Source organism: Salvelinus alpinus, chromosome 14 (genome assembly GCF_045679555.1).
Source record: "Salvelinus alpinus chromosome 14, SLU_Salpinus.1, whole genome shotgun sequence".
NCBI classification, from domain to species: domain Eukaryota; kingdom Metazoa; phylum Chordata; class Actinopteri; order Salmoniformes; family Salmonidae; genus Salvelinus; species Salvelinus alpinus.
The window spans coordinates 37193794-37219214 of record NC_092099.1 but is presented as its reverse complement, the minus strand read 5'-3'; the positions used below and the strand labels follow the sequence as shown (position 1 = coordinate 37219214).

Below are 25421 nucleotides of genomic sequence, written 5' to 3'. Positions count from 1 at the left end.
CATACCCCAAGAGACTTGCAGCTGTAATTCCTGCATAAGGTGGCTCTACAAAGTATTGACTTTGGTGGGGGGGGGGGTTATGCACGCTTAAGTTGTCTGTTTTTTTGTCTTATTTCTTGTTTGTTTCACAAAATATATTTTGTGAAAATTTTTGTGAAAGTGGTAGGCATGTTGTGTAAATCAAATGATACAACCCCCCCCCCCCCCCCCGCACAAAATAGGACAAATGCCAAGGGGTTGAATACTTTCTCAAGCCATTGTAGTTGTCACGCCCTGGCCTTAGTATTATTTGTTTTCTTTATTATTTTAGTTAGGTCAGGGTGTGACATGGGGTATGTGTGTGTTTTGGGTGATTATATGGTATAGGGGGTGTTGGTTGTAGTGTATGGGTTTGTGTTGAGTGTATGTGTCTAGGTATGTCTATGGTTGAGTGTAGGTGTTTAGGAAAGTCTATGGTTGCCTGATTTGGTTCTCAATCAGAGACAGCTGGTTATTGTTGTCTCTGATTGGGAGCCATATTTAAGGTAGCCATAGGCTTTAGGTGTTTGTGGGTAATTGTCTATGTTGAACGTTTGTTGCTTTTTGTTTGCATTACGTTTATAGCTTCACGGTCGTTTGTTATTTTGGTTAGTTTGTGTATAGTGTTCGTCTTCGTGTTTTTCCTCTTCTAAATAAAAGAAGATGTTATTTTCACGCGCTGCGCCTTGGTCCTCACTCTCTACCTTTGACGATCGTGACAGTAGTCCTGAGGCATGGTCCTAGGGCTCGGAGAGAAGAGAGAAAGAATTTGAGGGAGCATACAATTCACACAGGACACCAGATAAGAAAGGAGAAATACTCCAGATATACTGAAACAGACTGACCCTTGCCCCCTGACATATAACCTATTGCAGCATAAAAACTGGAGGCTGAGACAGGAGGGGACGGGAGACACTGTGGCCCCGTACAACGATAACACCGGACAAGGCCAACCAGGGAGGATATAACACCACTGTTATGTACGCCTCTTGGAGTAGGGAATGCAACACCCTGCTACATCTCAACTCCCCGTGGTGTGAAAAAGTATGTGATCATAGGTGCGGGGAAGGATGGCAGAGGCAGAGAAAAATACCGTTTACAAGGAATGTATTATTCATTAACACGGTAATGTGGGGAAAAGGGGCTGTACGGAACCAAAGGAAAGAAAGTACAAATTAAAGAGTCCCCTCTCCTACCTTACCTGCCTTCCCACTTCTTAACTAACCTTTAGCACCACCTGGCGTGCTAACCAAAATACAGGGGGTTTCTTAACAGGAAGCCAGTGTAGAGAGGCTAGCACTGGGGTAATATGATCCAATTTTTTGGTTCTAGTCAAGACTCTAGCAGCCGTGTTTAGCACAAACTGAAGTTCATTTAGTGCTGTATCCGGGTAGCCGGAAAGTAGAGCATTGCAGTAGTCCAATCTAGAAGTGACAAAAGCATGGATACATTTTTCTGCATCATTTTTGGACAGAAATTTTCAGATTTTTGCAATGTTACGTAGATGGAAAAAAGCTGTCCTGGAAATAGTCTTGACATGTTCATCAAAAGAGAGATCAGGGTCCAGAGTAATGCAGTGGTCCTTCACAGTTTTATTTGAGACAAATGTACAACCATCAAGATTAATTGTCAGATCCAACAGAAGATCTTTGTTTTTTTGGGACCTAGAACTAGCACCTCTGTTTTGTCTGAGTTTAAAAGTAAAACATTTGCCGCCATCCACTTCCTTATGTCTGAAACAGGCTTCCAGGGAGGGCAATTTTGCAGCTTCACCATGTTTCATCGAAATGTACAGCTGTGTATCGTCCACATACAGTGGGGAGAACAAGTATTTGATACACTGCCGATTTTGCAGGTGTTCCTACTTACAAAGCATGTAGAGGTCTGTAATTCGTATCATAGGTACACTTCAACTGTGAGAGACGGAATCTAAAACAAAAATCCAGAAAATCACATTGTATGATTTTTAAGTAAATAATTTGCATTTTATTGCATGACATAAGTATTTGATACATCAGAAAAGCAGAACTTAATATTTGGTACAGAAACCTTTGTTTGCAATTACAGAGATCATACGTTTCCTGTAGTTCTTGACCAGGTTTGCACACACTGCAGCAGGAATTTTGGCCCACTCCTCCATACAAACCTTCTCCAGATCCTTCAGGTTTCGGGGCTGTCGCTGGGCAATGCAGACGTTCAGCTCCCTCCAAAGATTTTCTATTGGGTTCAGGTCTGGAGACTGGCTAGGCCACTCCAGGAACTTGAGATGCTTCTTACGGAGCCACTCCTTAGTTGCCCTGGCTGTGTGTTTCGGGTCGTTGTCATGCTGGAAGACCCAGCCACGACCCATCTTCAATGCTCTTACTGAGGGAAGGAGGTTGTTGGCCAAGATCTCGCGATACATGGCCCCATCCATCCTCCACTCAATACGGTGCAGTCGTCCTGTCCCCTTTGCAGAAAAGCATCCCCAAAGAATGATGTTTCCACCTCCATGCTTCACGGTTGGGATGGTGTTCTTGGGGTTGTACTCATCCTTCTTCTTCCTCCAAACACGGCAAGTGGAGTTTAGACCAAAAAGCTCTATTTTTGTCTCATCAGACCACATGACCTTCTCCCACTCCTCCTCTGGATCATCCAGATGGTCATTGGCAAACTTCAGACGGGCCTGGACATGCACTGGCTTGAGCAGGGGGACCTTGCGTGTGCTGCAGGATTTTAATCCATGACGGCGTAGTGTGTTACTAATGGTTTTCTTTGAGACTGTGGTCCCAGCTCTCTTCAGGTCATTGACCAGGTCCTGCCGTGTAGTTCTGGGCTGATCCCTCACCTTCCTCATGATCATTGATGCCCCACGAGGTGAGATCTTGCATGGAGCCCCAGACCGAGGGTGATTAACCGTCATCTTGAACTTCTTCCATTTTCTAATAATTGCGCCAACAGTTGTTGCCTTCTCACCAAGCTGCTTGCCTATTGTCCTGTAGCCCATCCCAGCCTTGTGCAGGTCTACAATTTCATCCCTGATGTCCTTACACAGCTCTCTGGTCTTGGCCATTGTGGAGAGGTTGGAGTCTGTTTGATTGAGTGTGTGGACAGGTGTCTTTTATACAGGTAACGAGTTCAAACAGGTGCAGTTAATACAGGTAATGACTGGAGAACAGGAGGGCTTCTTAAAGAAAAACTAACAGGTCTGTAAGAGCCGGAATTCTTACTGGTTGGTAGGTGATCAAATACTTATGTCATGCAATAAAATGCAAATGAATTACTTAAAAATCATACAATGTGATTTTCTGGATTTTTGTTTTAGATTCCGTCTCTCACAGTTGAAGTGTACCTATGATGAAAAATTACAGACCTCTACATGCTTTGTAAGTAGGAAAACCTGCAAAATCGGCAGTGTATCAAATACTTGTTCTCCCCACTGTAGCTGTGAAAGTTAACATTATGTTTCCGAATGACACCACCAAGAGGCAAAATATATAGTGAAAACAATAGTGGTCCTAAAAACGAACCTTGAGGAACACTGAAATTTACAGTTGATTTGTCAGAGGACAAACCATCCACAGAGACAAACTGATATCTTTCAGACAGATAAGATCTAAACCAGGCCAGAACTTGTCCGTGTAGACCAATTTGGGTTTCCAATCTCTCCAAAAGAATGTGGTGATCGATGGTATCAAAAGCAGCACTAAGGTCTTGGAGCACGAGGACAGATGCAGAGCCTTGGTCTGACACCATTAAAAGGTAATTTATCACCTTCACGAGTGCAGTCTCTGTGCTATGATGGGGTCAAAAAACAGAATTAAGTGTTTCGTATACATTGTTTGTCTTCAGGAAGGCAGTGAGTTGCTGCGTAATAGCTTTTTAAAAACATTTTGAGAGGAATGGGAGATTCGATATAGGCCGATAGTTTTTTATATTTTCTGGGTCAAGGTTTGGCTTTTTCAAGAGAGGCTTTATTACTGCCACTTCTAGTGAGTTTGATACATATCCGGTGGATAGGGTGCCGTTTATTATGTTCAACATAGGAGGGCCAAGCACAGGAAGCAGCTCTTTCAGTAGTTTAGTTGGAATAGGGTTCAGTATGCAACTTGAAAGGTTTAGAGGCCATGACTATTTTCATCAATGTGTCAAGAGATATAGTGTTAAAAACATTGAGTGTCTCCCTTGATTCTAGGTCCTGGCAGTGTTGTGCAGACTCAGGACAACTGAGCTTTGGAGAAATACGCAGATTCCGTAATTTGCTTTCTAATGATTATGATCTTTTCGTCAAAGAAGTTCATGAATTTATCACTGCTGAAGTGAAAGCCATCCTCTCTTGGGGAATGCTGCGTTTTAGTTAGCTTTGCGACAGTATCAAAACATTTTTTGGGAACTTTCTTATTCTCCTCAATTAAGTTGGAAAATTGGATGATCAGTGAGGGCTCTTCGATACTGCACGGTACTGTGTTTCCAAGCTAGTCGGAAGACTTCCAGATTGGTGTAGCGCCATTTCCGTTCCAATTTTCTGGAAGCTTGCTTCAGGACTCGGGTATTTTCTGTATACCAGGGAGCTAGTTTCTTATGACAAATGTTTGTTGTTTTTAGGGGTGCGACTGCATCTAGGGTATTACGCAAGGTTAAATTTTGTTCCTCAGTTAGGTGGTTAACCATTTTTGTACTCTGACGTCCTTGGGTATGTGGAGGGAGTCTGGAAGGGCATCTAGGAATCTTTGGGTTGTCTGAGAATTTATAGCACGGCGTTTGATGACCCTTAGTTGGGGTCTGAGCAGATTATTTGTTGCGATTGCAAACGTAATAAAATGGTGGTCCGATAGTCCAGGACTATGAGGAAAAACATTAAGATCCACAATATTTATTCCACGAGACAAGCTAGGTCCAGAGTATGACTGTGGCAATGAGTAGGTCCGGAGACATGTTGGACAAAACCCACTGAGTTGATGATGGCTCCGAAAGCCTAACGGAGTGGGTCTGTGGACTTTTCCATGTGAATATTAAAGTCACCAAAAATGTGAATATTATCTCCCATAACTACAAGGTCCGATAGGAATTCAGGGAACTCAGTGAGAAACGCTGTATACGGCCCAGGAGGCCTGTAAACAGTAGATATAAAAAGTGATTGAGTAGGCTGCATAGATTTCATGACTAGAAGCTCAAAAGATGAAAACGCAGTATTATATATATTTTTTTGTAAATTGATATTTGCTATTGTAAATGTTAGCAACACCTCTGACCTTTGCGGGATGCGTGAGGGATATGGTCACTAGTGTAACCAGGAGGTGAGGCCTCAGTTAACACAGTAAATTAATCAGGCTTAAGCCATGTTTCAGTCTGGCCAATCACATCAAGATTATGATCAGTGATTAGTTAATTGACTATAACTGCCTTTGAAGTGAGGGATCTAACATTAAGTAACCCTATTTTGAGATGCGAGATATCACAATCTCTTCAATAATGACAGGAATGGAGGGCTTTATTCCAGTGAGATTGCTAAGGCGAACACCGCCATGTTTAGTTCTGCACAGATTCTGTCAGACCTGGGCCCTGACGGTAAATCTCAGTAAGACAAAAATAATGGTGTTCCAAAAAAGGTCCAGTTGCAAGGACCACAAATATGAATACCATCTAGACACCGTTGCCCTAGAGCACACAAAAAACGATGCATACCTCGGCCTAAACATCAGCGCCACAGGTAACTTCCACAACGCTGTGAACGAGCTGAGAGGCAAGAAGGGTCTTCTATGCCATCAAAAGGAACATAAATTTCAACATACCATTTAGGATATAGCTAAAAATACTTGAATCAGTTATAGAACCCATTGCCTTTTATGGTTGTGAGGTCTGGGGTCTGCTCACCAACCAAGAATTCACAAAATGGGACAAACACCAAATTGAGACTGCGTGCAGAATTCTGCAAAAATATCCTCAGTGTAAAACACCAAATAATGCATGTAGAGCAGAATTATCCAAATCCAGAAAAGAGCCGTTAAATTCTACAACCACCTAAAAGGAAGCGATTCCCAAACCTTTCATAACAAAGCCATCACCTACAGAGAGATGAACCTGGTGAAGAGTCCCCTAAATAAGCTGGTCCTGGGGCTCTGTTCACAAACATAAACAGACCCCACAGAGCCCGAGGACAGCAACACAATTAGACCCAACCAAATCATGAGAAAACAAAAAGATAATTACTTAACACATTGGAAAGAATTAACAAAAAAACAGAGCAAACTAGAATGCTATTTGGCCCTAAGCAGAATACCTGACCACCGTGACTGACCCAAACTTAAGGAAAGCTTTGACTATGTACAGACTCAGTGAGCATAGCCTTGCTATTGAGAAAGGCCACCGTAGGCAGACCTGGCTCTCAAGAGAAAGATAGGCTATGTGCACACTGCCCACAAAATGAGGTGGAAACTGAGCTGCACTTCCTAAACTCCTGCCAAATGTATGACCATATTAGAGACACATATTTCCCTCAGATTACACAGATCCACAAATAACTTGAAAACAAACCAAATTTGATAAACTCCCTTATCTACAGGGTGAAATACCACAGTGTGCCATCACAGCAGCAATATTTGTGACCTGTTGCCACAAGGAAAGGGCAACCAGTGAAGAACAAACACCATTGTAAATACAACCCATATTTATTTTCCCTTGTATACTTTAACAATTTGCACATAATATGACATTTGAAATGTTTTTTTTTTTAAACTTTTGTGAGTGTAATGGTTACTGTTAATTTTTATTGTTTATTATCTTCTTCACTTGCTTTGGCAATGTTAACATATGTTTTCCATGCCAATAAAGCCCTTAAATTGAATTTTGAGAGAGAGAGAGAAACAAGACAGAAACATTAAGGAAAGGCTGTTTGATGTCCCAAAGCAATTACTGTATAGCTACTGAGCCAGATGCTACGGAGACCTAACTGAGACCTTCTGACCCACTGATAACTTAATAGAACCAAAGTAAATAACCTTGAGAGAACTATAAACATACCCATTAAGAAATACTATTTCGAGATTACAGATGACAGAAATTCCCATGCATAATAGAAATATACTGTATGTGATCGTATACAAGTTATAAGCAAGGTTTGAAATTATAATTTTTTGTCAAATATTATATCTGTTTGGGCTTCTTGCAGTCAATTTGCAGTCTAGAATTTATGTTCCGGCCGCCTGACCATCCGCTCAAGAAGAAAATGGACCTTTAGTTTGCAGAACCAGAGCAGTATGGCTCTCAAGGGAAGTAGGCACTAGGCCTAGCCTAGGCTGTGCTACTGTAAATTGAGGGTACGGTCTGAGAGCTCGATCGGATTTAAATGGAGTCTCACCCCAGCTGATGAGCAGCAGCAACTGCTCCTGCTAATAAAATACCATAGTGTCTACTCATCCATATTTATAAAAGGCTGTTGGCTAGTCAAATGGACGTCTAAAGTTGACATTTTTTGCATTTTAGCTAAGCCTAACCCTTTTCCTAACCTGCTACGTTAATTCTCCTAACCTGCTGCGTAAGTTCTCCTAACCTGCTACAAAAGGTCAATCCTGGTCAATTCTGACATAAGCTATATCCCATCTGTCTATTTCATGGTAATTTATGGCACAGCAAAGAAAGAAAAAAGTCCCTTCTTTCTTTTTCTAAGCATTCCTTCTTTCAATTTCATACCATTACAGCTTAATGCTTATTATGTTATTAACATGAAATACTTAGTCGTTACTAATGAATCTTCTCTTTCTTTATTCATGCACAAAACAATATTGTAGACTAGTCTGTACGATTACATAAGACATGATCGGAGTTAATTCCATTTCAATTCAGTCAATACAGGAAGTAAACAGAAATTCCTATGCTATTTAATAAGGCAATTGACATTGGAATTTCAGTTTACTGTACTTCCTGAATTTATTAATTTAAATGGAATTAGCACCAACTTTTAAATACAGTGCATTCGGAAAGTATTCAGACTTTTTCTACATTTTGTTACATTACAGCCTTATTCTAAAATATCTTGAATACATTTTTTCCCTCATCAATCTACGCAAAGTGTAGACAAAGCGAAAACAGTTTTATTTATTTTTATTTATTTTTTTACATACGTTTTCAGACCATTTCCTATGAGACTCAAAATTGAGCTCAGGTGCATCCTGTTTCCATTGATCATCCTGGAGATGTTTCTACACCTTGATTGGAGTCCACCTGTGGTACTGTAAATTAAATTGATTGGACATGATTTGGAAAGGCACACACCTGTCTATATAAGGTCCCACAGTTGACAATGCACGTCAGAGCAAAAAACAAGCCATGAGGTTGAAGGAATTGTCCGTAGTGCTCCGAGACAGGATTGTGTCGAGGCACAGATCTGGGGAAGGGTACCACAAAATGTCTGCAGCATTGAAGGTCCCCAAGACCACAGTGGCCTCCATCATTCTTAAATGGAAGAAGTTTGGAACCACACAAGACTCTTCCTAGAGCTGGCCGCCCGGAAAAAACTGAGCAATCGGGGGAGAAAGGTCTTGGTCAGGGAAGTGACCAAGAACACGATGGTCACTCTGACAGAGCTCCAGAGTTCCTTTGTGGAAATGGGAGAACCTTTCAGAAGGACAACCATCTCTGCAGCACTCCACCAATCAGGCCTTCATGGTAGAGTGGCCAGACTGTCCTCAGTAAAAGACACATGACTGCCCGCTTGGAGTTTGCCAAAAAGCACCTTAAGGACTCTCAGACCATGAGAAACAAGATTCTCTGGTCTGATGAAACCAAGATTGAACTCTTCGGCCTTAATGCCAAGAGTCACGTCTGGAGGAAATCCATCCCTACGGTGAAGCATGGTGGTTGCAGCATCATGCTATGGGATGTTTTTCAGCGGCAGGGACAGGGAGACTAGTCAGGATCGAGGGAAAGAAGAATGGAGCAAAGTACAGAGAGATCCTTGATGGAAACCTGCTACAGAGTGGTCAGGAGCTCAGACTTTGGTGAATGTCCACCTTCCAACAGGACAACGACATTAAGCACACAGCCAAGACAACGCAGGAGTGGCTTCGGGACATGTGTCTGAATGTCCTTGAGTGGCCCAGCCAGAGCCCGGACTTGAACCCGATCGAACATCTCTGGAGAGACCTGAAAATAGCTGTGCGGTGATGCTCCCCATCAAACCTGACAGAGCTTGTGAAGATCTGCAGAGAAGAATGTGAGAAACTCCCCAAATACCGGTGTGCCAAGCTTGTAGCGTCACACCAAAGACGACTTGAGGCTGTAATCGCTGCCGAAGGTGCTTCAACAAGTACAGAGTAAAGGGTCTGAATACTTATGTAAATGTGATATTTCATTATTTATTTTTTTGCAAACAAAAACCTGTTTTTGCTGTGTCGTTATGGGGTATTGTGTGTAGATTAATGAGGGGAAAAAACTATTTAATCCATTTTAGAATAAGGTTGTAATGTAATAAAATGTTGAAAAAGTCAAGGGGTCTGAATACTTTCCGAATGCACTGTAAGAGTACACCCCTGCAGCAGTGTCTGGTAAAAGTCTAGGTATGCTCAGCCAACTGTATGGTGTCCTTAGTATAGTGAGAACAGAGAAGTATGTCAACCTGTATCACATGTATTCCAAGTAATGGTCCAAGCAAGGTGATATATTCATGACATATTTAGGAGCGCTCTACTTTCTCTCAGGAGGCAACAGCGGCTCCCTCTCCTGGCCAGATGAAATAACCTAACCAGAAAATAATAATTATGCCCTCACTTCTCAAGTGTGGGAAATTTGTGTTATACAGTAGATAGAGCCTTTCTAGGGTATATATAAACAAGCCGTGTGAGGTAACAGAAACACCGTAATGAAAAATACATTCTGATTGCAGTTATTAACAATGAAAACTGATATAGTGGTGAATTAATAAGAAATGGACCAAAAAATGTATATTAAAACAGAGCATCTCAAGATGTATAAACACTTACATACTGACAACATCGTCCACTAGATGGAGGTAGAGGACAAACATCTTGGCTGTGCCATAAAGGGTGTGTTGGAGTAAAAATAGAGTAGCATGAATAGATTTGGAACATGAAACATGTTCACTGATAAAGATGTGTGCAAACTTTAGATTAGTACCACCCACAGGCCTACATATGACATGCAGATATAATCATTATTAGGCCAAGGAAATTCCTAATAAGTAGGGGACTGAGGCCCTGGTATTGAGGCCTCTCATTTGGGTTTCCCTTCCACAGCTGATAGGAGAGGAATCTGCTCTCTTGAGTGACGTGAGACAAATGGATGGAGGGGGAAGGAAAAAGAGAGGGAGGAGAGAGGGAGGGAGGGAATGTCACTTTGAATATAGACCCTCTAGAGACAAGCATCACAGTCCTAAAAGCCCCAATCTTGAACTCTTGATCTGGGGCCTGGGTTAGATCAATTGAGTTCTTGATCTGGGTTAGATAAATTGAGCTCTTGATCTGAGTTCTGTGTTAGATAAATTGAGCTCTTGATCTGGGGCCTGGGTTAGATAAATTGAGCTCTTGATCTGGGGCCTGGGTTAGATAAATTGAGCTCTTGATCTGGGGCCTGGGTTAGATAAATTGAGCTCTTGATCTGGGGCCTGGGTTAGATAAATTGAGCTCTTGATCTGGGGCCTGGGTTAGATAAATTGAGATCTTGATCTGGGGCCTGGGTTAGATAAATTGAGCTCTTGATCTGGGGCCTGGGTTAGATAAATTGAGATCTTGATCTGGGGCCTGGGTTAGATAAATTGAGATCTTGATCTGGGGCCTGGGTTAGATTAATTGAGCTCTTGATCTGGGGCCTGGGTTAGATAAATTGAGATCTTGATCTGGGGCCTGGGTTAGATAAATTGAGATCTTGATCTGGGGCCTGGGTTAGATGAATTGAGATCTTGATCTGGGGCCTGGGTTAGATAAATTGAGATCTTGATCTGGGTTAGATAAATTGAGATCTTGATCTGGGGCCTGGGTTAGATAAATTGAGATCTTGATCTGGGGCCTGGGTTAGATAAATTGAGCTCTTGATCTGGGTTAGATAAATTGAGCTCTTGATCTGGGGCCTAGGTTAGATACATTGAGCTCTTGATCTGGGGCCTGGGTTAGATAAATTGAGCTCTTGATCTGGGGCCTGGGTTAGATAAATTGAGCTCTTGATCTGGGGCCTGGGTTAGATAAATTGAGCTCTTGATCTGGGGCCTGGGTTAGATAAATTGAGCGCTTGATCTGAGTCCTGGGTTAGATAAATTGAGCTCTTGATCTGGGGCCTGGGTTAGATGAATTGAGATCTTGATCTGGGGCCTGGGTTAGATGAATTGAGATCTTGATCTGGGGCCTGGGTTAGATAAATTGAGATCTTGATCTGGGGCCTGGGTTAGATAAATTGAGCTCTTGATCTGGGGCCTGGGTTAGATAAATTGAGATCTTGATCTGGGGCCTGGGTTAGATAAATTGAGATCTTGATCTGGGGCCTGGGTTAGATAAATTGAGCTCTTGATCTGGGGCCTGGGTTAGATAAATTGAGATCTTGATCTGGGGCCTGGGTTAGATAAATTGAGATCTTGATCTGGGGCCTGGGTTAGATAAATTGAGATCTTGATCTGGGGCCTGGGTTAGATGAATTGAGATCTTGATCTGGGGCCTGGGTTAGATGAATTGAGATCTTGATCTGGGGCCTGGGTTAGATAAATTGAGATCTTGATCTGGGGCCTGGGTTAGATAAATTGTGGTGCATAACCCTGTTCCTGGAGAGCTACCATCCTGTAGGTTCACTCCAACCCTAATCTAGGTTAGCTATAACTCTGGTTGGAGCAAAGACCTACAAGTGGGTAGCTCTCCAGGAACAGGGTTGGAGTTAAAACCTACAGGAGGGTAGCTCTCCAGGAACAGGGTTAGAGTTAAAACCTACAGGAGGGTAGCTCTCCAGGAACAGGGTTGGAGTTAAAACCTACAGGAGGGTAGCTCTACAGGAACAGGGTTGGAGTTAAAACCTACAGGAGGGTAGCTCTCCAGGAACAGGGTTAGAGTTCAAACCTACAGGAGGATAGCTCTCCAGGAACAGAATTAGAGTTAAAACCTACAGGAGGGTAGCTCTCCAGGAACAGGGTTAGAGTTAAAACCTACAGGAGGGTACCTCTCCAGGAACAGGGTTGGAGAGCCCTGACCTACACTAATAGACTAATTGAGATAAAGCCAAAGAGTTGTTTCACTGTCCAACATTAGTGATCTCCTCCTTGAAGCAGTGTGTGTGTGTGTGTGTGTGTGCGCGTGTGTGTGTGTGTGTGTGTGTGTGTGTGTGTGTGTGTGTGTGTGTGTGTGTGTGTGTGTGTGTGTGTGTGTGTGTGTGTGTGTGTGTGTGTGTGTGTGTGTGTGTGTGTGTGTGTGTGTGTGTGTGTGTGTGTGTGTGTGTGTGTGTGTGCGCGAGAGAGGGTTTCACCTCAGTGATCTCCTCCTTGAAGACACAGTAGTACACGTTACTAGTGAGGCTCTCTTCACACCTGTTGGCCTCAGCACTCCAGTTAACACAGCTTCTCTCCAGTCTCTCCAGACGCTCCTGCAGACGCTGTACAGAGAAACCTGAGTCATGCTGGGACGGCAGGAAAGAGAATTTTTGTATCATTAGATAATGATCAGGAAATGTAACAATCTTCAAAAGTACACTAATATTTCTTATTTAGCATACCATTAGTATGGATTGTCCCTGGGGAAAAAAACGATTAAAGTAAAGTTTCAAATAAAAAAAATAAAATAAACACTCTCAGGGTCAAGACAAACAGCGGTGAATGATGAGGTGTTGCCTTGCAGTCTCACCGACAGTGTTACTGAGAGATGTACAGCTTGTACAGGTGTCTGACGTAGCTGTGTGGCTGTGTGTGTCTTCTCACCAACTGTTGTACAGTGTTGCTGATATCTCCTCCCAGAGAGATAGCCAGCTTGTACAGGTGTCTGACGTGACTCTGTCTGTCCTGATGTTGGATCAGCTGGATCTTAGCCTGGCTTGTCTCGCTGAACCCCGTCACAGGCTCCAACATTGACAGCTTATCCAACTGGGGACAAAACAATGAACCGATTGGGAGGCTGTTTATTTGTTTCTCTGATCAGAATCTATGTGTGTTTAATGATGTTTGTATATCACCAGCTGTTAAAGAATTGATTTTAAAATTACTAAGTAATGCGGTCATATTCTGTTAGTGTCTTCTGCGGTATCTTTTATGGGAAACCTGCAAAGCATGCAAAGTATCAATCTTTTATGGTACATTTCTGTCTAAAAAGGTCCACGAGGTATCTCCAGGGCATCTCTTAACTGATCCTGTGTTCTTTGGTGTCTAGAGAAAAGCTAGATAGGTAAGTAACTCTCTGATAGTTACAGTATTTGTGACATTTCAAGCTGAACATGTCTGTGAAGGGCAGGGAGCTTTGAGCTATCCTAAACTGATCCCATGTGTTCTCTCAAACACACAGCAAATATAGTTTTCCATGACAGACCCAGATACAATGACTCTGAAGGGACTACAGCAAAGATAACACCCTCCCTGATACAGTATGTAAGAGTGCGTCCCAAATTTCCTCCTATTCCCTATATAATGCACGTTATTAGCCCTGGTCAAAAGTAGTGCACTATTCCTTAGGGAATAGGGTTGTACCCAATAGGGTGGTACAGCACCCTTAGACGATGTGTTGTTACCTCGTCATAGAGCTGGTGGAACTTCACGGCCATGTTGAGGACAGACTCGTACTCTTTGATTTTATCTTTCACTCTCTGATGAAGGTGAAGCATCTCTGTGACTTTCTCATTCTTCTCTTTTATTGGAATTCCTTTCAGTGCCAACAGTTCTGATGTCTTCACCATGTATTCTACCTCTGCATTCAACTGCTACAGGGGACATACAGTAAATAGAGATATAGTAGAATAATAATGTATATCTACCTATAGGATATCACATAATGGACCAGAACACAAATGTAGGCATAGTGTCATGCTACTTAGAGCCACTGTAAAGATACTGTATACATATGGTAAAGTGTATACTAACTAACTACTAACATAGACTATTGGTACTACTGTAAAACTATTAAACATAAAACCATTGGGTTTCTGTAAAAATATTATACATAATAATGTTATGATTTCTTCTACCTACTATTTATGACAGGCCAATAGGCTATAGTTCTTACCAGGAAGTGGGGCTTAGCTAGGTTAAAGTTCTCCAGTAGCTTGGACACAGTCTGAAGATCACTTCCCAGATCTACTTTAGAGGTCGGGACAAGAACCTCCTCCACACTATTTAGGTCATGAACAGTCTGTAAAAAAAAAAACTCTATTAAAAACAAAGAAAAACAGGGGGGGGGGGGGTTCTTGACACTAAATGAGATTGCATTTATGATCAATTGAGAATACATTGGTTGTGATTCAGGAATTTGTAATGGATATATACCGAACAAAAATATAAATGCAGCATGCAACAATTTCAATGATTTTACTGAGTTACAGTTCATATAAGGAAATCAGTCAATTGAAATACATTTTTTAAGAACTAATCTATGATTTCACATGACTTGGCATGGGTGGGCCTGGGAGGGCATAGGGCACTCACTGTGTAGCCAGGCCCAGTCAATCAGAATTTGTTTTTCCCCACAAAAGGGCTTTATTTCAGACAGAAATACTCCTCAGTTTCATTATGACAATTGACGTCTGCACCATCCACTCCAACTCCAGTCAGGAACTGGGTGTTACATTAGCTGTCCGGGTGGATGGTCTCAGAAGATCCCACAGGGGAAGAAGCCGGATGTGGAGGTCCTGGGCTGGCGTGGTTACACGTGGTCTGCGGTTGTGAGACCAGTTGGACATACTGCCAAATTCTCTAAACTGACGTTGGAGGCGACTTATGGTAGAGAAATTAACATTCACTTCTCTGGCAACAGCTCTGGTGGACATTCCTGCAGTCAGCATGCCAATTGCACTCTCCCTCAAAACTTGAGACATCTGTGGCATTGTGTTGTGTGACAAAACTGCACATTTTAGAGTGGCCTTTTATTGTCCCCAACAAAAAGTGCACCGGTGTCACACCTATCAGGTGGATGGATTATCTTGGAAAAGGAGAAATGCTCACTAACAGGGATGTCTGAAAAATGTCTGGGATCTTGTATTTCAGCTCATGAAAAATGGGACCAACACTTTACATTTTGAGTGTATATTTTTGTTCAGTATACATTGCATACTTATTTTTATGTACCTTTTTCAGTTGTTCTTTGTATTTCTTCCACTGTTTCTTGACAGACTTCACCTGACTGACGTGGAGCTGCCAGGAGGTCCAGAGGTCTGACAGATCCACCTTCTTCTTGTTCAGCTCCTCCATGATCTTCTCCACCACACCGATGGCTGCCCTCACATTCAGGTTCAGGTTCTCACTCACCTGATGATGTCAACATAAAGAATCCATTATTATCAGGTACTGGATCTTATCTGTATCCTACAGCCCTTACGAAGGGCTCCTGGATGTGGGTGGAAGTTATTTTTCCAAAGCAAGACATAATAAACCATGCTAACCATACTTATAATGAAATACAATAATCAATGGTTGTAAGGTTTGTCTAATTTAGGCATGACCTCTGTTTTATCGTCATTTAGTTTTAATAAGCAATAACTTTTTTAACTAAATGACAACAAAACAGATACCATGCTCATGGGCCCCAACTCCCTCATCAAGAAACTGGGTCAACTCAACATGACAATCGACATCTGCACCATCCACTCCAACTCCAGTCAGGAACTGGGTGTTACATTTGACCCCCACTCTGTCAATTGGACACAAAATCCAAAACATCACCAAGTCAGCCTTCTTCCACCTCAAAAACATCTCACGACTCAGACCCTCTCTAACTGACTCCACTGCTGAAACCCTGTTTAGTTCACTGCCCTGGTCAGTCTGTCATTATGTTTAGTGCTGTCCATGGTTAGTCTATCCTTATATTTGGTGTACTTTTATATACTGTACTTACTTATTTAAATGTGTGATATTGTTGCTTTTTATCCTGCTGATTATCTTGTATATGTAAAGTGACTTGGGGTGTCTTGAAAAGCGCTTAAAATAAAATGTATTATTATTATTATGTGCAGGCAGAAAAGCAATGGCTTATAGGAAGGCTCAACGTTAGCAACGTTAACCTGGATAACAGTGTATGGAGGGGTTGAGGCTCAATAATGTCTCTCACCATGTTTGAGTAGTTGATGTAGTTGTTTCCCAGGTCCAGCATGGTGAGAAAGCGTTCCAACATGGACTGCCACTTAGCGTCAGCTATCTCCTTAGACGTGACTAAACTCTCCTCGTTCTCCTCCTCCTCTTGCTTCCTGTTATAGCTTTCATGTAGACTCTGCATCTGTTCCTCCACCTGAACAAGCATAGGAGTCACACATTTCAGAATATTACATTTCAGCAGTGTTGTGGAGTAGTGAACTACAAGTAGTTCAACTAGTAATTTAACTACTTTTTGCAGTAGCTTGGTGGTAGTTGAACTAAATTCAAATCTAGGTAGTGTTTTCAGTAGTACATTTTTTTTTGCCATGTAGTTGTGCAGCTAACTACTGGAACTGAACACTACTCTTCTTTCAAAAGGAAATTAAAATATGGGTGAAGTAAGCAATCGTTTACTTTCTTTTACGGCATCCGACCTGCCTGATTCTCACTTGAAACATTGTTTTTGTGTTTAATAGGCTAAATTACACATTTTGTTAACATATGATCCCAAAGTGATCTGTTCTTGCAATTTGTCATCTATGACATTTCAGATTTACATATGATAGTTTTTCATGAAGTAGTTTGAACTATATTTTTCTTATTAAGGGTAACTTTAGTCTAGCTTAACTTCTTCTAGGGTTAAGTAACTGGCAGCTTGGTAAATTATATTTTCAGAGTAGCTTCCCCAACTGCATTTCAGATTGATTTCCATTTTGGTTATTGACACATTTCAGTTAAATCACCTGTGCTTTCAACAAAATATGAATGAAATACATACAAAGTTTAATGTACACTGTACATAACTATGTAACAATATTTAGTCAGACACCACTGTACCAAACTAACTGTAGATATTTAACAACTATAAGCTTCCTAAGTTTCATGAAATGATAAGAGAAAATAACCTCCTCTGCTATTCGCAAGAAGCCCACGTATGGTTGGATATTCTCGATGCGAGATGTGATGTTCCTGGTGACTGTCTTCAGCTCCTCCTCTAGCAGTGATGCTTTGTTGGAGAACTCAGCAGCTTCAGGACACCCCAGTGTTCTCAGTTCCTTTAGCAGCTCTGCCATGGCCTCTGCCTCACTGGCTGTTTGCTGAAAACCAAATGGCCAGGGTTGAGAAAACTCTATGGTAACACATACGCTATATATACACAAAAGTATGTGGACACCCCTTCAAATTTGTGAATTTGGCTATTTAAGCCACACCCGTTGCTGACAGGTGTATACAATCGAGCACACAGCCATGGAATCTCCATAGACAAACATTGGCAGTAGAATAGCCACAATGAAGAGCTAAGTGACTTTCAACGTAGCACCGTCATAGGATGCCACCTTTCCAATGAGTCAGTTCGTCAAATTTCTGCCCTGCTAGAGCTGCCTCAGCCAACTGTAAGTGCTGTTATTGTGAATTGGAAATGTCTAAGAGCAAAAATGTCTCACCCGTGAAGTGGTAAGCCACACAAGCTCAAAGAACGGCACCGCCGAGTGCTGAAGCGACCTGAGGGTAAAAATCGTCTGTCCTTGGTTACAACACTCACTATCGAGTTCCAAACTGCCTCTGGAAGTTAGCACAATAACTGTTTGTCGGGAGCTTCATGAAATGGGTTTCCATGGCTGAGCAGCCACACAAGTCTAAGATCACAATGCACAATGCCAAGTGTCGGCTGGAGTGGTGTAAAACTCTGGAGCAGTGGAAACGTGTTCTCTGGAGTGATAAATCACACTTCACCATCTAGCAGTCTGACGGATGAATCTGGGTTTGGCGGATGCCAAGAAAATGCTACCTGCCCAAATGCATAGTGGCAACTGTAAAGTTTGGTGGAGGAGGAATAATGGTCTGGGGCTATTTTTCATGGTTCGGGCGAGGCCCCTTAGCTCCAGTGAAGGGAAATCTTAACACTACAGCATACAATTACATTCTAGATGATTATTTACTTCCAACTTTGTGGCAACAGTTTGGGGAAGGCCTTTTCCTGTTTCAGCATGACAATGCCCCCGTGCACAAAGCGAGGTCTATACAGAAATGGTTTGTTGAGATCGGTATGGAAGAACTTGCACAAAGCCCTGACCTCAACCCCATCGAACATCTTTGGGATGAATTGGAACGCCTACTGCGAGCCAGGCCTAATCGCCGAACATCAGTGCCCGACCTCACTAATGCTTGTGGCTGATCGGAAGCAAGTCCCCGCAGCAATGTTCCAAGATCTAGTTGAAAGCTTTCCCAGAAGTGGAGTGGAGGCTGTTATAGCAGCAAAGAGGGGACCAACACCATATTAATGCCCATGATTTTGGAATGAGATGTTCGACGAGCAGGTGTCCACATACTTTTGGTCATGTAGTGTGTATACTTCAGTACAGTACAAGACAGGGTTAGGTCTATTTGAAAACAACATTCAGGAAGTAAACTGAGATTCCTGAATTGAAAGAAAGTGACCCAACCTTTGTATAAGAGCTGGGTAAATAAACAAAGGGGTCATACATTTGAATAAGGTTGAGTAAGTCTACAAGTGATATTCCTGACTCTACCTGTGTCTGTGAGGAGAGTTCCAGGTGTTTGTTGAGCATGTCTTCAGACTGAGAGAGCAGGGAGCCTGGCTCAGTGTTGCTGGAGAGGACACCGTTGCTGCTCTTTAGCCACACAGAGATCTGGTACAGAAACACATGACTTTTACTTTACTTTATTAGTTCCACAATTCAGTCAAATGCAGTCAACTGAAATACATGGACATTTACACACACATGAAAGTATTAGCAGTTGATCGTAGGCTGTCAACTTGCCTTACTACTCGTCTGAGACTGGGCTGTAATCTGACTTGAGATATGTTTAACTGGTCCTTTGGAGCTCAGTTGGTAAAGCATGGTGCTTGTTAACACCAGGGTAGTGGGTTCAATTCCTGGGACCATCCATGTTTAAAATGTATGCACGCATGACTGTAAATTACTTTGGATGAAAGTGTCTGTTAAAAAATGGAATATATGCTTTTATGCACCTCTCCCATTGACAGTGAATTATATTATTCAAAAGTCTTAACTTGCACATACCTCAACTCTGAATCCAGCCCAGTGAGACATATTAAGAATCCCTATTCATTTAATAGCATCTCTGTGGGCCTAATACTAAAGATTTGATGTTTTACTTTTAAAATGTATTAGGCAAACCTTTTAATGTGGCATAAACACAACCATTTGATTGTCAAACAATCACATCACAAGGCTCCTGTGTAAACCTGGCTACCTGCGCACATTCGTCCACTAAAATAATTCCCACTGTCCCACATCCATACAATGCACTGTGCACCCGCCATTTGACGAATGGAAAGAGACATCTGTTACAAAACACCAAAAAGTGTAATGAATGACATTCAGTGATTGTCATGCATTAATAATTACATTCATAATAATGCCTCATTCACATTAACCATAAGCACTCCGTTATGTTACGGCGGATGGCATTCATTTGTATGGGGACCGTCCACAACGGAGTGGAATCACAATGCCCTTTGCAGTTGAAGGCTCCTTTGCATACTTTGAATTTTTCCAAGATGTGCGTCTTCTTCAGTCCAGCCAGAGTCGGTTGAAGAACAGGAAGTTACCAAACCACAGAAGATTAAAATATATTTTCTTTGATGGGTTTATGGGATAGATAGCAAGTTGTAAACAATTTCCAAGGTAGCCTAGTGGTTAGAGCGTTGGACTAGTAACTGAAAGGTTGCAACATCAAATCCCCAAGCTGACAAGGTAAAAATCTGTTGTTCTACCCCTGGACAAGGCCATTAACCCACTGTTCCTAGGCTGTCATTGAAAATATGAATTTGTTCTTAACTGACTTGCCTAATAAATAAAAGTAAGTTAATAGTATGTTAAAAAGAATACACACTGGCAGTTAAGCACAATAAAGTACAAACATTTTATTAAATTAAAAATTTGATGTACAGCCTAATGAATATGAATTTATGCATCCACTGCTGTCCGAGCGCCTCTCTGTCTTGGCCACTCATCTCTACCTTCGTTAATTGTCACTTTATTGTCGACCCACACGGCATTTTGGAGAGTATTCCACACATTTTCAAGTCCATTCACAAATGTTTCATGTGACTGACATGTGAAATTGATCAATTATAGTGTAATAGCCTACAGTTCTGTTGCCATCTTTGTTTTAATTATTTTGATCGTCTCATGTTTACCGGTACGGCGTATGTGCACTATTTATTTTGGCAGCTCAAAGGCATAATATAATGTAATTCAATAAAAATATAGCTACGGGTTCATCCCAAATGACACCCTATTTCCTATATTGTGCACTACATTTGAACAGAGCCACGATAAAGGGAATAGGGTGCCATTTGGGACAAATCGTAAGGCTTGTGTGTACCTTGTTGTGAAATTGTTAGGTTATATTACTTGTTAGATATTACTGCATGGTCGGAACTAGAAGCACAAGCATTTCGCTACACTCGCATTAACATCTGCTAACCATGTGTATGTGACAAATAAAATTTGATTTGATTTACCTTGTCTATGAAGTCTTCACATTGGGACACCAGCTGCTGTCTCTTGGCTGCCAGTGCTTGGTGAGCATGACACTCCTGACTTAGAGCATCAACCCGGTCTCTGACATATCCCAGCATCCTTTTCACGCCTTCAACTTGGGAACTAGAAATATAGTAAGAGGCATGTCTGCTGTGAAATGCTCCATGTAGTAATCATATTATCCGCAGTCTTGATCCATCCATCTATTAATATAAAGGCCTAGTTTGAACACACTGCATTGGATATAACAAGCATATTTGATTTCAGAATACAGTGATAGCAGTGACATCTTTACTATTGAAATCACATGTTACTCAAAATCTCTGTTTTGCTACACCAGTGATAAGCAGTCTGTGGTGATTATTGACCACAGCAGGTTTTAAACTTGACTAGGGTGGGGGTGAGGTTTTGAGTCAGAGGACTAAGGATGTCCTAATATGGATGCCATATTACCTCCCTACCTCTGTGGTTTGGCCTTCTGTAGTATGAGCTGCCCTCTCTGAAGAGGGTCGTTGGCTGACTCTTTGATGCTTCGCAACAGGTCCTCGTGCTTTTTGGCCAACTCAGGCAACCATAGTGTTTGGGTCTTCAACCCCTTAAGTTTACTCTCAACAGTTCCCAGGACCTCAAAAGCCTGACAAAACAGGAATGAGAGGATAGGACAATATGCATTAAGTACTCATGTAAACATGATAGATGGTTCAGCAGAAGTCCTGAATAAATGTAATATTGCTCATTATAATAACAGTCACAATTCATGATGCAGTAGATGGCACAAATAGTATGTCCTTATTGTCCACTAGAGGGCACCATGTTCAAATCAAATTAAAGTCACTAGTTCCCTAGTCTTGTGTAGAGTACCTCAAATACAGTTGTAAGCACTTAGTACTGCAATAATAAAGATTTCTTGAAGGTGATATGTAATACAAGCCTACAGTAGCCACACTAGGTACCCGGTTGGCACTGCTAAAGAAGGCTTTCCTGAAGGTGATATGTAATACAAGCCTACAGTAGCCACACTAGGTACCTGATTGGCACTGTTAAAGGATTTCCTGAAGGTGATACGTAATACAAGCCTACAGTAGCTACACTAAGTACCTGGTTGGCACTGTTAAAGGATTTCCTGAAGGTGATACGTAATACAAGCCTACAGTAGCCACACTAGGTACCTGGTTGGCACTGCTAAAGAAGGCTTTCCTGAAGGTGATATGTAATACAAGCCTACAGTAGCCACACTAAGTACCTGGTTGGCACTGCTAAAGAAGGCTTTCCTGAAGGTGATATGTAATACAAGCCTACAGTAGCTACACTAAGTACCTGGTTGGCACTGTTAAAGGATTTCCTGAAGGTGATACGTAATACAAGCCTACAGTAGCCACACTAGGTACCTGGTTGGCACTGCTAAAGAAGGCTTTCCTGAAGGTGATATGTAATACAAGCCTACAGTAGCCACACTAAGTACCTGGTTGGCACTGCTAAAGAAGGCGTTCCTGAAGGTGATATGTATTACAAGCCTACAGTAGCCACACTAAGTACCTGGTTGGCACTGCTAAAGAAGGCTTTCCTGAAGGTGATACGTAATGCAAGCCTACAGTAGCCACACTAAGTACCTGGTTGGCACTGCTAAAGAAGGCTTTCCTGAAGGTGATATGTAATACAAGCCTACAGTAGCCACACTAAGTACCTGGTTGGCACTGCTAAAGAAGGCTTTCCTGAAGGTGATATGTATTACAAGCCTACAGTAGCCACACTAAGTACCTGGTTGGCACTGCTAAAGAAGGCTTTCCTGAAGGTGATATGTAATACAAGCCTACAGTAGCCACACTAAGTACCTGGTTGGCACTGCTAAAGAAGGCTTTCCTGAAGGTGATATGTATTACAAGCCTACAGTAGCCACACTAAGTACCTGGTTGGCACTGCTAAAGAAGGCTTTCCTGAAGGTGATACGTAATACAAGCCTACAGTAGCCACACTAAGTACCTGGTTGGCACTGCTAAAGAAGGCTTTCCTGAAGGTGATATGTAATACAAGCCTACAGTAGCCACACTAAGTACCTGGTTGGCACTGCTAAAGAAGGCTTTCCTGAAGGTGATATGTATTACAAGCCTACAGTAGCCACACTAAGTACCTGGTTGGCACTGCTAAAGAAGGCTTTCCTGAAGGTGATACGTAATACAAGCCTACAGTAGCCACACTAAGTACCTGGTTGGCACTGCTAAAGAAGGCTTTCCTGAAGGTGATATGTATTACAAGCCTACAGTAGCTACACTAGGTACCTGGCTGGCACTGCTAAAGAAAGAGGCACAGGATTTGTACGGTATTCTAGCTACCTTGTTGGCATGCGAAAGGCAGCGACACATGATATGTACATTAGGTCGTGTGAAACCGTAACGCGTTGAAAGTAGCCGAATTGTTTGCGTTGTTTTAATCTTCCTGCACGGACATGTTTGGATGGTCTGACTATATCCTACAAGTTTAGCCTCCATTTCTTTGTTAAAGCGTACCTTATTGGCAGTGCTTAAGAAGGTTACAGTAACTATCTTGATGACACTGAAGGAATTTCTCTCCTGAAGGCTACATGTACACAAGCATAGATATAGAACAGTTTAATCTCTAGGACCACTAATCAGCAATTACCTTGGTGGCCCTGATAATCTATGGCCATAAGACATGTAGAGAATGTACTGTACCTGGTTGCCACTGTTAAAGAAGCCGTTGCTCTCCTGTAGGTGATATGTATAGTTACACTAGCTACCTTCTACTGCTAATGCAGTACCTACTCTCCTAAGGGGGTTTTTGTATAGTAGTCAGTTGTGTCTGTACCGTGTTAGCGCTGCTGAAGAAGGAATTGCTCTCCTGTAGCTGTGCCAGCCGGCCCATCATGAGGTTCCAAAAGTGTTTGTGCAAGGCTTTGAGAGCCACACTTCTCTCAGAGACATGGCCCGTCTCATCCTCAGCACAGCCCTCTGCTTCCCCCACTTGCAGCTCTGAAGCTTGGGCTAGCAGCTTCTCCACCAACACACTCCAGTCCTGCAGAACAGGACGCAAGCATGCACACACACGCACACAGACACACACAGGGAATATTAGATTGGCTGTAGATCAAATATTTTTTCTATACTAAAGTCACTTAGATGTCATGCTCATGGCCCTAGTATTATAGTCACACACTTACAGTAAAATTGGACATGCCCTAATAAAAGTTTGTTATAGCTTTGTTGTTTACTGTTGAAAATATCAGTCAATCACTTGGCAAATATGTACCAAAGTGTATTCATATTTAAAGTATCATACCTTGGCTTTCTCTTCAAACTCTTTGTATTCCTGAAGGAGCTCTTCATTTTCTGTGAGAGCTGAGCCCAAATGATCTTTTTCAAAGTACAAGTCAGCTTTGTTTTTGAACCAGTGGGTTACCTGAATGAAATACCATACATTATAACTGCAGTCAGGACATTACTGCATTTATTCTTGGGTACTTATGTAAATGATTTCAAAGGAAGAGTTTTATGCTGCATGACTGCTCTTCCTTACACTAAGCAGTAGATAGAATATTAAACACAGAGGCATGTCACGCCCTGACCTTAGAGAGCCTTTTATTCTCAAATTGGGTTAGGTCGGGGTGTGACTAGGGTGGGTACTCTAGTTTTGTTATTTCTATGTTGGCCTGGTATGGTTCCCAATCAGAGGCAGCTGTCTATCGTTGTCTCTGATTGGGGATCATATTTAGGCAGCTTTTCTCACTGGGGTTTTGTGGGATCTTGTTTGTGTATAGTTGCCTTGAGCACTGCATAGCTTCACGTTCGTTTTGTTCTTTATTGTTTTTTGCCGGTTCACGTGATAAAGATGATGAACCCAAACCACGTTGCATTTTGGTCCGATTCTTACAACAACGGACGTGACAAGGCATCTGTACTTCCATCATCTTAACACATGACCCCATATGGCTCAACAAGCCAGAAGGTATTATATATTTCTAGGTAGAACATTTGTTTCTACTCTACATGGGGGCAGGCAACTCATGATGAGTTCAGATTTCTTTTTGGCCCCACCCCCATCAATGTTGCCCATCCCTGAGATAGGTTTTGGCCCCACCCCCATCAATGTTGCCCATCCCTGAGATAGGTGAAAGTTAAGTCAAAAGGAGATTTCTGACACGGATTGATCTTAGATAGACATTTCCTGACAGTTTGTGACTCACTTCCTGTTCCTGGCGATCCCATTGGTAGATGTTAAGGATCACTTCCAGATCAAGGAGCTGCTGCTTCATGTGTTGGTCCACCCGTCTCCTCCTGTCCTGCAGTATCTCCATCAGACTTTCCACCCGGCCATAGCTGCTGTCAGCCCCTCTCAATGCCTCACTCCTCTGAAGACCATCCTCAGTCTGGAACTCTCTCAGGAAGTCTAGAAGGCCACGACTCTTGTTCAGAACCAACATTGACTTCTCCAGAAGGCCTGGGGAAAGAGAGGGGAGGTGTCGACGACAGAGGAGAGAGAGAGCAAGAAAGCGATAGAGAAAGAGGGAGAGGTTTATTTACTATTACTTGGAGGCCTTACATAGTCAGTGCGAATAGCAGCAAAAATCTGAATTACGTGATACCATTGACAAGTTTCTCATTAGAAAGACTCTCTTGTTTAGA

At 42.2% G+C, this 25421-nt stretch overlaps 1 protein-coding gene across 4 annotated transcripts in view; it reads right to left on the bottom strand.

Moving 5' to 3' along the window:
- Window positions 1-25421, bottom strand: part of LOC139538884 (coiled-coil domain-containing protein 141-like) — a 66034-nt gene that overhangs the window by 13059 nt on the left and 27554 nt on the right. For all 4 annotated transcript variants that reach the window (XM_071341411.1, XM_071341410.1, XM_071341409.1 and 1 more), the window contains 13 exons: window positions 24983-25236; window positions 24079-24198; window positions 23608-23814; window positions 21246-21418; window positions 20766-20907; window positions 18781-18900; window positions 17155-17346; window positions 16227-16403; window positions 15248-15427; window positions 14190-14315; window positions 13699-13887; window positions 12899-13060; window positions 12451-12600 (listed from right to left, as the gene is read on the bottom strand). In XM_071341411.1, coding sequence (XP_071197512.1) covers window positions 12451-12600; window positions 12899-13060; window positions 13699-13887; window positions 14190-14315; window positions 15248-15427; window positions 16227-16403; window positions 17155-17346; window positions 18781-18900; window positions 20766-20907; window positions 21246-21418; window positions 23608-23814; window positions 24079-24198; window positions 24983-25236 — 2192 coding nt within the window. The remainder of the gene's footprint in view (window positions 1-12450; window positions 12601-12898; window positions 13061-13698; window positions 13888-14189; window positions 14316-15247; window positions 15428-16226; window positions 16404-17154; window positions 17347-18780; window positions 18901-20765; window positions 20908-21245; window positions 21419-23607; window positions 23815-24078; window positions 24199-24982; window positions 25237-25421) is intronic.